Source organism: Syngnathoides biaculeatus, chromosome 1 (assembly GCF_019802595.1).
Source record: "Syngnathoides biaculeatus isolate LvHL_M chromosome 1, ASM1980259v1, whole genome shotgun sequence".
Lineage (NCBI taxonomy): Eukaryota > Metazoa > Chordata > Actinopteri > Syngnathiformes > Syngnathidae > Syngnathoides > Syngnathoides biaculeatus.
In genome coordinates this window covers 11,272,166-11,288,756 of record NC_084640.1, presented here as the reverse complement: position 1 = coordinate 11,288,756, position 16,591 = coordinate 11,272,166, and the positions used below count along the sequence as shown (strand labels likewise).

Below are 16,591 nucleotides of genomic sequence, written 5' to 3'. Positions count from 1 at the left end.
AGTGGAAAAAACCCACATCCCAGCGCAACACCCAGCTGTCACTCTCACATAATACGCATCACCAGCCACGTCGGTGGCGAGTCTTACTGCTCTGCAGTGAGGAAACAATGACAGCTAAGTATACCATCTTCCCGGAGATTAGACAATGGCGCCAATCATAGTTGCTGGCAGGAAGCCCCCGCTGAGGCAATGTGCTCATTTTGAGTGATTCATCCTCATCTTGTGAGCTTTTGTACTGGCAGGGAGAAGAGGAGGGCAAAAAGCATGCTGATGAAGCAGATAAAAATCAGTATCACTTGGTTAACCATTTTTAATCAATGAATCACAGTTAAATTGACCATAAAAACAAGCTGGCATTGATTAACACCACCAATTCGTAAAGGTCTCATGCCATTTTTCAATTATTTTTGACCATCTTTGATGTCCTTTTACTGGGTTTGCAAGGTAAATTGAGCTGCAAATGCCCACAAAGTCCCTTTTCAAGCTACTCTTGTTAGGTTTTTTTTCCTGGCAATTTAGAGGGCCAGATTTCTCATTTTGAGAAATGTAAATAAGCTTTGTGCTTACTGGACTGCTCATCTTTATCAACTGAAATGTAGAAAACAGCTTTGCAAAGATTGACACTGATGTCCAACTTAAACCAAGCCACAAACTATAATTGGGCCATGTTATACATGAAGCAGTAGAAAAATGGATTCTGATGGTATGTGACCTATAAAAGAGGAGAAGGGACTCTTGTTCTGATTTGAAGTCCAAAATGAAACATATTTTGGGTCTTTCTTAGAACGGTCATTCAATAATAAAAAGCAGAGGTTCTCATCTTGAAAAGATCAGCAGAGTTCTCCTGGAGACTTCTCGGGTTTCAAGCGCACACCACGCTCTAAGGGATTCCTCCGGGTCCTCGCTTCTTGTAGAAAATCTGAGAATTTACCGCAGCGCAGCCTGACATCTCTCTCATGGCTTAAGTATTCAATTGAATTAAAGTGACATTTACAGCCACATTGAAAACCATAAATACATCCATGTGCTCTAGATGGGATCCAAATCTACACCAGCTCTGCAGTAGACAACTTTAATCGGTTTGAATTGACAGAATGCACAAGAGTAAGGGATTGGGTTCTTATTTTTATTCCCAGCTGGCCTTCTTAGAACAATATTTTCAGGCCAATTTGACATCGCCACACTTCAACAGATGGAGAGATAAAAAGAAATCCAATCAAACTATAATTGCATGAACCGCATTTAAGAATGCCAAGATATGCACGTATTGTATGCTTTACAATACTAAATTGCATAAAAGCAACAAAACCATATTTCATAGATTGTATGGCACTTGTCTACAGCCCCCTACTCTACACTCAGCCTTCATCTGGCCCAACTGGTATTCCAGTCGTTGTCACCAGCATTCCTCAACATTTCGTAAGCAGACAGCGAAAGCAAAATGCGTCGCAAATCTTACCGACAACTGTTCTCATAACATTTACAAGAGGCCATAGAAAGCTCTGATTCATCTCAAGACGTGTAGTCAGACAGTTGAGTCACTATTGGTGAGAAGAAAAGAAAGTGAGAGAAAAGGTGCAAGACGGTATTATGGTTGTTGTCTAATGACTTTGTCTGGCAGGCTGTGTGAGGGAAGATTGAAGAGGAACTGACACGCAAACGCATCAAAGCGATAGAGGAGGCTGTCAGCAGGTGAGATGCGGGTCATCTTTAGAATACCTGTAATATCGAGCTATGTCCACAAGTATATTGGTGTTTAAAAACAAAACAAAACAAAAAGAATTCACATTCCGTCTATTCATTGAATATATTTTAGTTATGGTCACTGCATGGGCTGCACCCTCTACCGGGTGACGAGATATATTGTGAAGAGAGATGAACATGTCTGCTTTGTGAACTACTACACCAGCAATGGCTCCGTTTTTGACAGTAACCAAACTCTGCACCAATAATCATTCCACAACGTTTCTGTCCAGAACAAGCTAAATCCAAATGTGGCACTTTAAACCCCAGCACTAAAGCCAACAGAATCTAAAGGAAGTACAGACCAAAAAAAAAAAAAAAAAGGCAACAACAGCAAAAGAAAATAGGGGAAATAACCATGGCCCTAGTGAGGATCAGCGGTTCAGAAAATGGATGGATGTTCTTATTTACTTAAGACTACACATGCAACATGTTTAAAGCAAATACTCCCTGCACATTTACACAAATGGCAACTTATTGACAGACAAGACTTCCATTTCTTTCTTCTTTTTTTTAAAATACCAGTGTTTATACTACAGACAGATCGGTGGCCACATCTTTACCTTTTAAAGCCAGTGATGAAAAAATACATTTTTTAGGACAGTGGGGTGTATTTCGAAAATATTGACTGATAATGACGGTGATCGTGGGTGCTACTTTCCTATCCCCCCACGCCGCTCAATTCCCTTAAAAAAAAAAAAAAAACAAAAACTTGCTCAGATGAGAAGCTTGACACAGATGAAGCTATGAAATATTTTTTTTTTCCAAAGTGAGTATTCTAGTAATTATCCCAGCCATATACCAAAACATAATAATAAATCCATATCTGAGGTGCTGGAGTCTGTCCATTTGGGGTTGCTGTACTTTGTATTCTACACTGTAGTATCAATGATTTTGAGCGTGTGCACCTTTAAAAGGCAGGGCCTGACCTGGTGACTGATGATGGATTCAGCGAGTCCGAGTGGAGAGTTGGCTGTTAGCTTAGGTTAGAGGCTAGTTGCTAAATGGCTAACCGTTAGTCACTATATGTGTATATATGTGATTGGGCATCAGTTGTGGCCACAGAAACTTGTCTGAATTGTTTATAACACGTTTCTTTTGTGACCGTTAGTTCAATAAAACAATTGACAGTGCACTCTTGCCCATGTCTTTCCTCTGTCGTTTGTGGGTCATCACAATACATTTTTACAAGAAGTGGTATGCTACATTAAGTTACCCAAATTTGATGCCGCAATGTTTGCCAAAATAACATCAACAACAGGAAGAGGTTTACCTTCCACAGTAGTTCACACTCTCGCTCTTCCAACGCTTTCTTGTGTCTGAGGACCAGGGCCTTCACTTCTGTCTGCACCACCTTGGCCTTAATCTCCACCTGTTCCGCCATGGCCTGGACCTTCTCCATGCTCAGCTGGAGAGGGGTAAAAAAAAAAAAAAAAAAAAAAAAACAACACAACACACTGTGATGTGACAGAACTTATATAAGAATGGAAAAAAAATGGAAAGTAACATTGATAAGCTGCGACTTGAAGAGCTACACCGCACCACCCGAGGCTCTCGAGATTTTTTTCTCATGTAAAGGTGAGGCAAGCCAAGTTGGCAAACCATTTGAGACTTGGAAGGACATTCCTCAAATCAAAGGGTTATGACATTGATAAATCACTTCTTTTGCCATCGATAAATGACCACCATGTCTTTGCCAACATTCAGTGCGATTGACTGTGCTTGCCTTCCGCCAGGCTCCCTTCTGGTCATAATGAATGTGAAAATGACTTTTCTGATGGTAGCTTTCTTAACAGGAATTTAAGTCGCTCCACAGGTTTTTGAAAAGCAGTTCACGCCCATGTTGTTAGTGCAAGCAGTGCATGTCAGTGAGGAAGCGCTTTGACATACAGAAGATAAAAAAAGATTGTAAAAATGCATCCTCACAAATAAAGTTCATTTAACTGAAAAACGATTCATGAATTAGCTGTTACCCCTTACACAAAGATTAATGCAGTCATGCTATGAAGATGCTCGCTTAAAAAAGATAATCATTTAAAATTATGAAAATAACTAAGTGCCACAATGATATTATTGCATAAAGGAGAAAGAGTAAGTAAGGAAAAACTTGATCACTCAGAGCTATTTCTTTCAAATTCACAACACAATTTGGGCCAATATTTATCCGCCTGCTCCTTTGGCGTTTTGTGGGAGGTCAGAGGGTGAGGCAGACCTCACAGGGACAAAGGCGGGGGTAGGATAAGGCTGCCTTTGTGATATCGGCCGCAGGGCTCAAAGGTCAGCTAAACCTTACAGGTCATCATCTGCAAACCCTGTCTTAGGTCGCATACCACACTCCCCCCCTCCCCACTGCAAGCCCTGCCGGAACAAAGACCAGCAGTGGGGTCTTTTTGTCTTCTTTGCTGGGCCATTTGAGGTGGCCATCTAAAGGGACAACTAAATTAGTCTTCCTGAAGTTCTACAGAAAGTGAGAAATCCAGTCATGGACACGACATGTCGTGTGTCACGTTCCCATCTTCCAGTTTTGCAGGTGAGGTAAATAAAAACAGTAACAAAGGCCAAAAAAAAAAAAAAAAAAAAAAAAGACTTCAGACGATGTTCCCTCGAAACTGCGTGCGTGCGCAATTCTGCACCGTTGATGCAGTCTCTTCGCAGATATTCTGCGTTGGGCACAAAAAGAAAATTATAAATCCAATGCAAATTGAAAGTACAACATACACCTATTCAGTTTGTGGCATTTTGGAATGTGATTCAATGAGTGAGGGATGACTGCCTGTTACATCCAATGGCACAATTCACATACATAATGTAAAAAAATGAAAAGAAGCCACTGGTTTCTTTTGGGCAGCACGCGGCACTTTCTCTAACAACGACCGCTGCTCCGCCACACTCTCTTTTTCCTAATTTATCTTACAACCTGGCCCCCCCAGCTATTAAAGACGTACACTCATATTTACAAATCTTACAGTACTTTGGCAGCCCATCAATGTGTTTTATCATGACAGCGTCCACCACCGCTGCTTTAGTTTGCATCACAGTGTGGGCAACATAGAGCAAAGACGAGTTAGACGTGCTGCTTATGTTAAGTCTGGGCACCCCTGCCCCAAATGTTCTATATTTACTCAGTCGACGATCTTGAATATCTTATTCTACCGCCACCCCCCCTTCTTCTTCCTTGTAGCATCAGCTGTCTGGATCCCCTGGGGCACCATGCTACATGGTCCAGATATGGTAAAGGTTCTGTGGAGTGGTGTGCTGTATAGGCCATCATGAGATACCAAACGAGTCGATACAACTATAAGGTGTTGCGACTTCCTAATTTCTCAGAAAAAGTACACATTGTCCACTAAGCTTTATTTTGATGATGTCTTCTTATAGCAAAAATATGAGGTTGCTCAAGCTGGGCATTGATCAGATGGTGGCCATTCACTTTGCATTGTGATTCAGCAATCTTTGAATTTCTCAAAAGTATCACATCAATTAGTGTTGCACTCGCACAATGTGGACACGTTAAATTTAACATCCATGTACACACATAGGGTAAAAATGACCAAATATACTGCAGGTTTAAACATTAACTCTGTGCACTGACCCAGTATTACAACTTTGATCCCCGAAAGAAACTGCTGGTCGTAATGCCCCTGAAACGATCAGAGGCTGTAACCCCAAAACGACAAGGTGGACAGCAGTTTTAGGGATATGCAAAATGTTCAATACAACAATGCAAGTGGAATATCCATTATGAAATCTAAAAAGGGTATAAAATAAAGGACATTTCCCATCATTATGGGCCCCTTTTCCATATCCCCAGCAGAGCACAGCTTGGTATACAAAGAGGGTCAACGTGACCAATCAGAACGCAAAAGGGACAGAGCTTAGACCAACTGGGCGAGTCACAAGACCAGGGTCAAGGGTCAGGGAAGATAATGGGGGTGGAGTGGGCGGAAATTTCCTACCTCAGGGGAGAAGTGTGTGTATGTGTGTGTGTGTTTACATATTATCTGGCGTCAGCATTTACTCCTGCGGTGACCTTCGTCAGAATGGACAAGCAAACACTAAGTAGCCACACAGCAACATATTGCCAGATGGTCGGCTAGCTTTTATTGAAACTAACCTACTCGCTTGAAACCCCGGGACTCCTAGAGTGGAATTATTTAAAAAAAAAAAAAAACACCACCCATTGGTCAATTGCGGGCATTGTGGGACCCAGTTTCACTTTCAAAGACTGTTCCACGTGGCCAGCGCTATGACGTCTGATGAACAGGCAAACCTGCGTTATGCTGAGGTTTTTGAATTCGGGAAGACCCCGGGTGAACCCGTCGCCGTGCGTGCACGAGCAAGTCACACAGATGTAGGTCACGCCGAGATAGGGAGAGGTGGGGCACGGGGTTTGCTGAGGAAATAGCGTGTGCTTGCTTGTAACATGACCTTAGATAGCATTTCGTGTTTCCACCATGTCCTACCAAGGTCACAAGTATGTGTTCTAAGAGGACCGACTGATAAGGAAGTTGATTTAAAGAGCACTTTTATCTTTTGGAATGCTAAAAGTTTTTACGGATCACCTTTTACATCCTTTAAAATGACAGAGAAAGAGACAAGAAACACATTTTCGTTGAAAAGAGGGCTACGTGGCACTGAACACTGTCAGTTGGAAAACATGAAAGTATTCGACAAATTAGAATCTTGTGTAAACTTATTTTAGTATTAGTTCACTTAAAAAAGTCAAACTCAAATACATTAGACAAAGCAAAGTCATTGGTTTATGTAGTCTTCAACCTACAACAATCCAAAATTCACCACCTAATAAAATTGTATAAGACAATCAAAATATTTTTCAAAACAGAAATTGGTTAAGAATGGATCTCATGTAAAGTCTTACCTATGTTTAATCAATCTCTGTAATACAGGTTCCACTTTTTTTTTTCCTCTCTCTCCCGTCTACCGACGCCATTAAAACTTTAGAGATGAGGGCCGGATCCAAATTAGGATTGATCAAGCTTTCACGAATGTCTGTTGACAAAGTCGTTTATGTATAACGCACGTTGCCTTATTCACGGATTGAGAATCGTCTTGGCATCGAACGAGATGAAATCAGCTCATCTGCAACATTTGAATATGTTTCTCCTCGAGTATATTTCACTCTGTATAATGTGGTAAAGGGCAGCCCCCCTCCATTCCATAATTAGCTAAATGAATAGAGGCAGTAAGTGTCTGCAAGGTGTGAGCGTAAGTAAAGGAGTGCACGAGGGGGCATGTGAACAAGAGGTGGGCAAACTGCTGCACTTCTTTCAAAGAGGACGGGATTTTTCCTCTCCCTCAAATCCTTTAAATACCTCCCCCTCCCCCATTCTCCTCTCGACACCCCCCTCCCCCTTTGACCTTCATCCCTGCCCCCGCCGGACTTCACCCGTGTGACCGCCCCCTTTCAGAACCAGCTGGACACCTAACCTGAGCGGAAAAATACAGGGGACTGGTCGTTATAGTGTTTCCCAACCTATGAGCCACGGCACAAAAATGTTATTGGGCAAATACTTATAAAATTGATGGATATACATATGAATTGTACCTTATTTATTACATTTCGTGAAAGAGAATTAAGTGTTATGCTCGTCACAACACGACACTGGCGCAGATATGTGAACAAAGACATTATTCGTAACAAATTGTTTTTGGCCCAGTTAATTGAAATTGAATACGCTGATGATCTCTCGCAACGCACGAACGTCCCACGGCGCAGCAGTTGGGAACCACAGTTCAAATGGATTCTTGAGGCAGCCCTGACAGAAGGGTTCCCCACACTCTTTGCATGAGACCCATGAGTTTGGATTTGGGCGGTTTGTCATTCATTTTGACAAATGTTATTTTATGTTGTTTCATGTAGCACTAGCAGAAGAGGTTAGCACAGTGGCGTGAATGAGTTTGACAAGACATTTTGCCTTTGTCAGTTTTCTCCTGATTGGGCAAATATTCATATTTGGTAAAATAGGGGGTCAAATTTAAAATAGACTCTGCATGCCTTATTTTTTAAGCCCCTGTTACATGGCCTGTAAAAGCGTTGTTTTCTCTCCATGTTACTGTTATGTGTAAATAGCACTGACACAAAATGGGGGTGGTGGCCAAAGTTAACCATCTGAACTAATATCAGAGCTGGAACAGCATGTAAGTGGATTCTGCAACACCTGTGGTGAATTTACCACTCACGTTTCTCATACTGTGTGTTGAAACCAAATTTCAATTTCAAATTAGGAAAATATAGACTACATCACACCAGAAAATGGAGCAGACATGATCAAACATAATTATCTGATTGCAGCTCATTGTTGTCACTGTGTGCGTGATGTTGATAAACGTATCATTTGTTCTTTGCATTTTACAATGGCAATTGAAAAAGATAAATGTGAGTTTTTGTTTCCCAGACATAAAAACTGTCTTTTTTTTTTTTTTAGCTCAGATGAAAAACACGCAAGTTTTCTGTGCTTATTTATTGTGATTGCTCAATAAGTCATCACGCCGCCAAAGAAACTTCTTTGATAAAGATGAAAATAAAAAAAATAACAATTCAAGGATGTATGAAAATGATAGTTTAAGCACCCAAACAATAACCTTTCTCCCTCACTCTTCCCCCCTTGCCATCTTTCAGACGCCATCAAATAATTTGTAACATACTTGACCAATAAAAGTGGATTCTGATTTTGCAGTGTTCAATAAAAGTACCGTATTTTCCGCACTATAAGGCGCACCTAAAAGCCTTTAATTTCCTCAAAAGCCCATGGCGTGCCTTAAATATGGATCAATATTGAGCCTTTAGTGCTGCTCCATCTAATGGCTGCATAACGTAAACCCAGCCTCTACTGTAGCGTCTTTTCTATGCGCCTTATAATGCGGTGCGGCTTATATATGAAAAAAGCTTTAATATAGGCTATGCATTGAAGGTGCGCCTTATAATGCGGTGCGCCTTATACTGCGGAAAATCCGGTAAGTGACTTTTAAAGTCAATCCATCCATTTCTTAGATTTCATGAAACCCGATGTTCCGCCGTGCCGTTCATCACGTGGGCACCGTCGTTTACCGGCGTCCATCTCACCTGTACGGCCTGCCGTCCCTTCTGTGCGTCGGCCAGCAGCTGGATGGTGACGGACCTGCAGTCCTGCACCGCATCTTGGAGGTAAACAAAAGTGTGGCCCACGTGACGGCTCATGCTGCATTCCCTGCAGATGGGCACCGAGCAGCTCTCGCAGAAGAACAGGAAAACCTGTGAAAATAATCACGTGGATTGTCATATTTTTTTGTGTGTGGATATCTACAAAGTCAAGTCAACGTTGGGTGTGATGAAATTAGCATGTTTGTCTTATTTTTTTAGGGCTTTGCACTCCATTGCATCTTCAATCCGGTTTTTGTTTTTCCGTGAGTGTGAATGATTGTTTAACTACTTGTGCTCCTTACGAGCAGTTTAAGGTGTACACGGTCTCCCTACCCAAAGTCCGACAGGATAAACTCCAGCTCACCCACGACCTGAATGAAGGCAAACACTACAGAAAATGAAAGAATGGGTCCCGGCCGGCTCTTTTATTCAAAGATATTGAAGGATTCTAAACAATTTACTTTTGGCGGAAGTAACTAAATAACAGCTTGTAAATAAACAAAATAATACAATGTGCTTAATTTACCCATATAATTCATGCACACAAACGCAGCTGCTTGAACATAGCCCCCCCCGCCAAAACGCATAATCAATGAGAAAAGATTGGATGACAAAAAAAGTCATCCATATGCATGAGTGACCAGAGAGGCACAAAAAAGAAAAAAAAATCCTTCCGTAAAACACAAAAACAGATGGACTAAAGGCAATCAAAATGATCAATAACCATTATTCAGATGTGGGTTGCCCATATTGTTATTGTAGCGCAGAAGCCAATCTAGCACAGGTCAAATTTGACAGAAAAGTGTCCCAGTCCCACGAGAGAACGCCGTTTAACCTTTGTTGCCAAAAGCTAAGCTGCGCTTCAAACGTCGCCTCTGAGCGCTGATTGGTTGTAACGAAAGGCTAATTAAGTATGCGCTGACAGTCGTATCCCAAAGAGATGCCAGATCAATGGGCTCCAATAGCAAGAAGAGCGAGTGGATGGGGAGGGGCCTGCAATCAATCCATCAATAACAATCATTCTCCTCAGGGGGCGGCATAATCTAATGAGACGCACGCTCGCTCGCTCACACGCACAAGCACTTTTATCCCACTTCCTTCTCCTTTCTCGGTCTTTTCTTTCTTCTCAAGACCAGTTTCTGCCCTCCTCCATCACTCAAGAAGCTCCTCTCCGCTAGTCTGTCTTTCTTTTCCACCCTCTGCCTTTGACATCTCCTGAATTCCAAGGGGATGGGGCATACAAAAGCGAGGAATGCAGGATGAGGTGCAAAACAGAGGCTGGATGATGGCGGACTGGGAGAGATCAGTATTGGCGCTTCAGGGGCACTCACAGTTTAGGCGATAGGCTTCTTTGCGTATCACATTTAAAAAAAAAGAATCATTTGAAAAATACTTAATTGCTCTATGAGTTGCAAACAAAAGCATTCATAGATTTTAACAATTTGTTCTTCTTCAGCTTTCAGATTACATAACACACCGGACCTCTTGGACGTCCACTCGATATTATTGACACATGCTGCCGATACCAGCGAGTCATCACGAGAGTCTTTGTGGTCTATAAGCCGCGACTTTTTTCACATGCTTTCAACCCTGCGGCTTATGCGGTGATGCGGCTAATTTGTGCATTTTTTTTCCCAACAGCCGCAAGGTGGCACTCGAGCGGAAAAGGCAAGAGTGAGACCGGTGAAATATATGTGCCGAGCAAGGGACTTTTTACCTACCACCACACGCTACTTAACTCTCGGCATCAGGCCTCAGCCACACTTTGGGGGGGCAACGTCGTGAATTATAGGATTTCATTAGTGTACCGGATGTTACGCTCTTTCCCTCGCTACCCATTAATCTCTCACGTTACCCAATTACATTAAGAAACGGCCATCTTGTTGACCGCAGTTTGTCAAGAAGGTGAGTTCAATGTATAACTGTTTTTTTTGCCGTCTTTAAAAAAAAATCTATTGATCATTTTTTCCCTGATAGAGTTAAAATGTAGCATTAGGTTGCTATCAATATAAGCTGAATTGGACCATTTGAATGAATCATTTTCTTCTCAATTAGCAAATGTGTGAGACCAAATATACATTTTTTTTATTTTGCAAATATTTTTGTTGCCGTCATCAAATCAATTCTTTTCATTCTAAATAACACTGCTTGGTAGCCAGATAGTACTTCATTGGGTTGCTGGTGGAAGGCTGGAAAAACCAGAGCCATTGTCTGGGTGTATACAATGTATAGTCTACATTTTTTCCAACGTGATGTATGGCGCTAGAGTGACTCACGGCGCCTCCCTCCCTCCATCCCTGCAGGCACTGGGAACTAGGGAAGAGGGCATGAACTCAAGCAGCCAGTAAAATCCCTCCAAGCCAAATGGGGGAGGGGACACAGGCCTAGTAATGTCACACTGCGCTGCCAAAAAAAAAAAAAAAAAGGGCCTGCTCAACAAGAAGTGGAATTACAAAGAACCAAAGCATGTTAATTTTTTTTTAACTGACAGACAGCAAGACACTTTACCTTGTGTAAAAGGTATTTACCCACTCTTTAGACACTGACGGAAAATGCCCCGAAAGGTTCTTTGATGCCTTTCCAAAGCTGGAAATGTGATCTAGATGTTTGGAGGGATTTCTTTTCATAGCATGTAAAATGAAAACTATTGAAAATATATATATTTTAAATATACACAAATTGTTACTTTAGAGTTGCAAAACACTAATTACAAATGACTGTCACTGTCAAATAAATGTACCAAAAAATTCTGTGTATAAAAGCCAAAGGTCCCCCCCCCCCCCCCCAAAAAAAAAAAGTTTTTTTGGGTACAAATTTGGGAGAGCTAATTCAAAGATAAACATTTATTTCAATCACATTAAATTGATTATACTCAAATTGAACATTTCATCTCAAAAGTCATTCAGAATTATTTAAAACGAACGAAAAGAAGCATTTGCATCGCCATTTTATCTTTCAACTGCAGGTTTTTTTTTTACCATTTGATTTTTTTTTCCCCCCACATGGCAGAGGGATTTAACAATGTGTCAAAGGGCACAGGAGAAAATGGAGGTGTGGGCACAAAAGTGACATTTCTACAGGCTCATCATGTCAAATGTATTTGGCAGGTCGAGACAAACGCAATTAAGAGCTTCCTGTTCGAAACTGAATCTGCAGACACCATGTCTGGCTTTGGCAAGAAACAAACAAAAAAAAAAAGGTAGATAACCACTTCCTGATTGGGAGACATTAAGTTGTAATTCATGGTTGAATAATGCCTTTAATTAAGTGACTACACTGTTTGTACAAGACTTGAAATATAAATAAAATAGATATATCAATACAAATAAGAGAAAATAAATCACATCTGGTAGTTCTTTAAGTGGTTTTCTCTCTCCTGCCTCAAAGTAGTGAACATATCAAAAACAAGATGTACAAAAAAACTCCACTCCACTGTCATTTTATTAAATGTCAATTTTACTGTGCAAACACGCCAAGTAGAACACAAGAAGGAACGGAAGGTTGGGTATCAAGGACTAAAATTAATGCTAGTATTTGTGAGAATATATATATTTTTTTGCTTCACCGGTGATATGCTATAAATAGAGTTTGCTAACTTGGTTTCAACCTCTGATGCAAAAAAATATTGGCATGTGTTTTGTTCAAAATAAATTACGACAATTTGGAAAAGTGCCCTATTTTTCTTAATGCATTGCGGAGGTATTGGACTGGGACTCAATATCGGCAGACACTCACACGCAAGAAAATGGGGTCAGAACACCTGTAACATTTGTACATGATTTAGAACACCGAAGGCCAAGAATGAGGGGAAAAAAAAATATTTTGAAGTACTTTAAAGAACTACCGAGGCTATTCTGGTGAGAGCAATTTTCAATTAGCAGCAATTGAATTATAACGGTTAAAATCTTTAAAAAAAATACTAATAATAAGAAAATAGTATAGGATCAATCTGTGTCCATTGTGAGGGTACAATATAAAGTCTATGAACTAACAGTGAAGGACACTGCCTAATAAAGTTGGAATGAGCTGGGCCCCATTCAGTCTCACTTCCCCCCTGCCCTCAGAGTTTTCCCTTCTTTCTTTCTTTCTTTCTCCTTCCTATCCACCTTCCCTCGCCAGCTGGGCCCGCCGCCCCCTCGTGGCAACCTCCTGTTGGCCGTCTGCCATCAACGCAACGCACTTTCGGACACGCCTGTCGATGTTTTGAAACTCTGCCAGATACGAGACGCGTTAAGTGTGGCGGCGCGGTGGGCAGTGGCTCCGATTCCGCGATCCGATTGGACGGGCGTCTGAGCCGGGAAGGAAAACAAACCGGCGTCAGCTGGCCTCCTTATCGAGTCCGCACGTGACTGAGTGCGGCGTACTACAGTATGTACAGTAGACTGGGGTGAAAAAAAGAAAAAAAAATATGGGAAATAGAAAGGGGGCGTGGGAGAGGATGGTGTTGTCTTTGTGACTAAAGAGGAGAGAGAAGAGAGCATTATGGATTCGTAAAAAAGGGATGAATGGAGATAGGGTGGATAGTCAAAGCAAATAAACAAAAGGAACATGAAATATTTAATGTTCAACCACCACTATTTTCAACAGAAGCATATTATTGTCTCTAACAAAAGTGTGCTAGTTTAGTGCAAACCTATTGTCCAAAATGCTATAGATGAAATTAGCTTGATGCTACGCAATTACAAATCTTCAAACAACTTATTGTAAATACAGACCGAGCAACAATGTTGACAGACATTCTCGCACTGATCAGTGGGAAAAACAACCAACTGTGACTGCTGCCTAGTATGGCAGTGATCCCCAAAATGTACATTTGAATACAAATGCAAGTTTATTTTTAGCCTTCTGGTGTCTTTTTGACCACAAACTGTAAATATCTGATGGCCCAATAACATTAAAATAAGCAGCACGGGAGACAAAAAGAAAGAACAAAAGACAAATTTGCTCTCACATCTGCACAATCTCAAGACGACTGCAATAAAATCTTATATTCCGGATACCACCGCATCCCACTTTGTATGATGCCTGGGCTTTTACCCGTCAACTCGAATGGATACCAGTCGTTACCATGGGGATGACGACACGAGTGTATTTTCAAAACAAAATGGGGGACAAACGTGTTGGCATGTCACCGGTGCTCAGGACAAGAGAGGACGTTCGTGTAAGGCACCGGTGTCAAACTCAAGGCCCGGGGGCCAGATCTGGCCCGCTATCTGGTTTTATGTGGCCCACGAAGGCAAATCGTGTGTGTCAACTTGCAGGATTTTTGTTAAAATTTCAAATTGGCATGTCATAAATGACAACTTCGAGATATTGCAAACATTTTTGTGTAACCAAACATGAACAATAGCTGCAAAACCTATTTACCTTGATTTCTGATTCCAAATCAGTGTAAAGATAATGAGGCGATTAAAAATGGTGATCATAACGGCCCTCAGAGGGAAACTGCAACTGCAATGTTGACCGCGGCAAAAATTTGTTTGACACCCCTGATGTAAGCCTCGCTCGAGGTGTGTTCATGTACTTTTAATACGACACGAACTCCAAGCAGGCAACAAAACATTACGTAGCCTGGTGCTGGTAGTTGTGTCTAAACATGCGGCCGTTGTGGTAAACAGATCTGACAACAGCAGAGATTGCCAACGTTTATGGAGCCAAAGCTCATTTACAAATTAAAAATCCCATAGCGTACCAACAAACAAAAAATGGCACAAAACATAGACAAATTAATTGCTTTATGTACTTACTGCCAAATAATAGAAGACCATTCATTTGTTCTGTCTGTGACTATGCCTCACTGGCATAAATCGATGAACAAAGAGCTATTGTAAATGTGTATTTTTTTGAGCAATTAAGTACACAAGTATATACAATAAATGAACAGCCAATTTAAATACTCATTGCTCCATCTTGTGATCGGATCGGTGATTTTTTTTTTTTTTTAACTCAATGATCCTTCCCAAAAATCCTGATCCTGTAAAAACTATATGATTTAACTTAACTAATTTTGAGTGGTGAAGAGCTACATCGCTTCATACCAAGATGTTTTTTTTGGGGAATTTTTACCTCTCATGTGTCTGGAAATAAAGACAGCAAAATTTTCTTGTGATCTCAATTCTTATTTTTAATACACCTGGACAAGAATGTGTCGTGTCCCCAAAACCCAACTAATCAAATGAGGGCCTGTCATTTATGTCCAAACTGAGAGAACTGGACATTCAGCGACTGAGATCGCGCTCAAGGCGTGCCCTTTCTGACTATTAAATTTAAAAGGGCAAAAGTGCTCAGGTAGACATCAAAAACCAGGAGACACACACACACACACACACACACACACGCTCACATTGCACAGGAAACGGGGCAGTGCCGTCTAATTACGGGGCACATGTTCCCCGTTAGATGCCTGGAAGTCAGAACTTCATAATCCAACTCTGCTAACTATTTGTGCGCTGGCACTAAAGTCCTATTCACAGGGATAACTACGTGCAGCTGGCAAAGGTCACTGCGAAACAGCCGCCGCCACACACCCGCGTGGCCACTTCTAGGAGTGATGAAACGAAATCGCGACAGCTGACTAAAGGAGGCTTGCCTGCCTCCGTAACTTCCATTGTCTCGCAAGACAAAAGGCGGGATAGCGCCAACAAAATAGAAAACACAAGCCCTTCCGTTCGTCTCGACTCAAGTCCATTTGCAGGCTCGAGTTTCCTGAAACAATTTCAGTCGCACGGGGAGCATTTAACTGGTAGCGTACAGTCACCGCAATCTCATAAGACCATTTAGTGAGTTTGTGGGAGGTAATTCACAAGCATAGCCGGGCCCCTTTGTCGCGGTGACGACCGTTTAATCTATAGCAAAGACTGACAGAGGATTATCATATCATTAGCCGCTCCTACGACCGAGCGGCGCGTGGATCTGGGTGTCGGAGGGCGACGTCGCAGCGAGCTCGGGGTTGCTCCTTTGATGTAATCCCATTTTCCATTTCAACTTCCACACACACAAAGCAAGGACCCCTCGCTTGTGCCGCTGATGGGACGCACCCCCATCTTTATTTCAATCTCGCGGTAACACTTGATTAGGCAAGACAACCGTAGTTCACCCTTGAGTTCTATATTAGTTTGAATTAAAAAAAAAAAAAAACAAAAAACTCAAAAGACCGAGTACAAGTACTGACATGTGTGTGTATATAAACAAATTGAATAAAGCACAAGGACTATGAAAAACTATTCGGAATCTGCCAAACTGCACTTCACACGCTACAGTACAGATGTAGAGTATTGAGGCTAATGAACTGTATGAACTCTGTAAATTGGAATGAGTTATTGAAAATATGAAAAGGTGCACATGTTCCCAAGATCACACTTTTTTTGGTGACAGGGGCCAACCGCATAAATAATCACATCAATGTTGTGTCAACCAAGACTGCTCCTGGAATAAATAAATGGGCTGCAGCCAATCTAGGCTGTACGGCTTTTTAGTCAGTTATAGTCAATAAAACATCCAAAACAGCTGCAACCAGAAATTATTCCGCTTGAGTATTTCCACGCACACATCATCAAAGGAGGAGTTTCCCCGCTAAGAGGCCCGCGTTCGCTACCACTTAAACGTGTAGCGGGCTAACTTGTGAAGGCATAAACGGAGTGGTGTAAACTATGCTCAATGATGCAGAGCCCTTGATGTGACACACCTACAATGCTAGTCGGCTCACAG

At 41.6% G+C, this 16,591-nt stretch overlaps 1 protein-coding gene across 19 annotated transcripts in view; it reads right to left on the bottom strand.

The window, feature by feature from the left end:
- trim71 (tripartite motif containing 71, E3 ubiquitin protein ligase) overlaps positions 1-16,591 on the bottom strand; it is a 45,707-nt gene that overhangs the window by 8,914 nt on the left and 20,202 nt on the right. For all 19 annotated transcript variants that reach the window (XM_061815956.1, XM_061816057.1, XM_061815949.1 and 16 more), the window contains 2 exons: positions 8,828-8,995; positions 3,017-3,151 (listed from right to left, as the gene is read on the bottom strand). In XM_061815956.1, the coding sequence (XP_061671940.1) occupies positions 3,017-3,151; positions 8,828-8,995 (303 nt within the window). The remainder of the gene's footprint in view (positions 1-3,016; positions 3,152-8,827; positions 8,996-16,591) is intronic.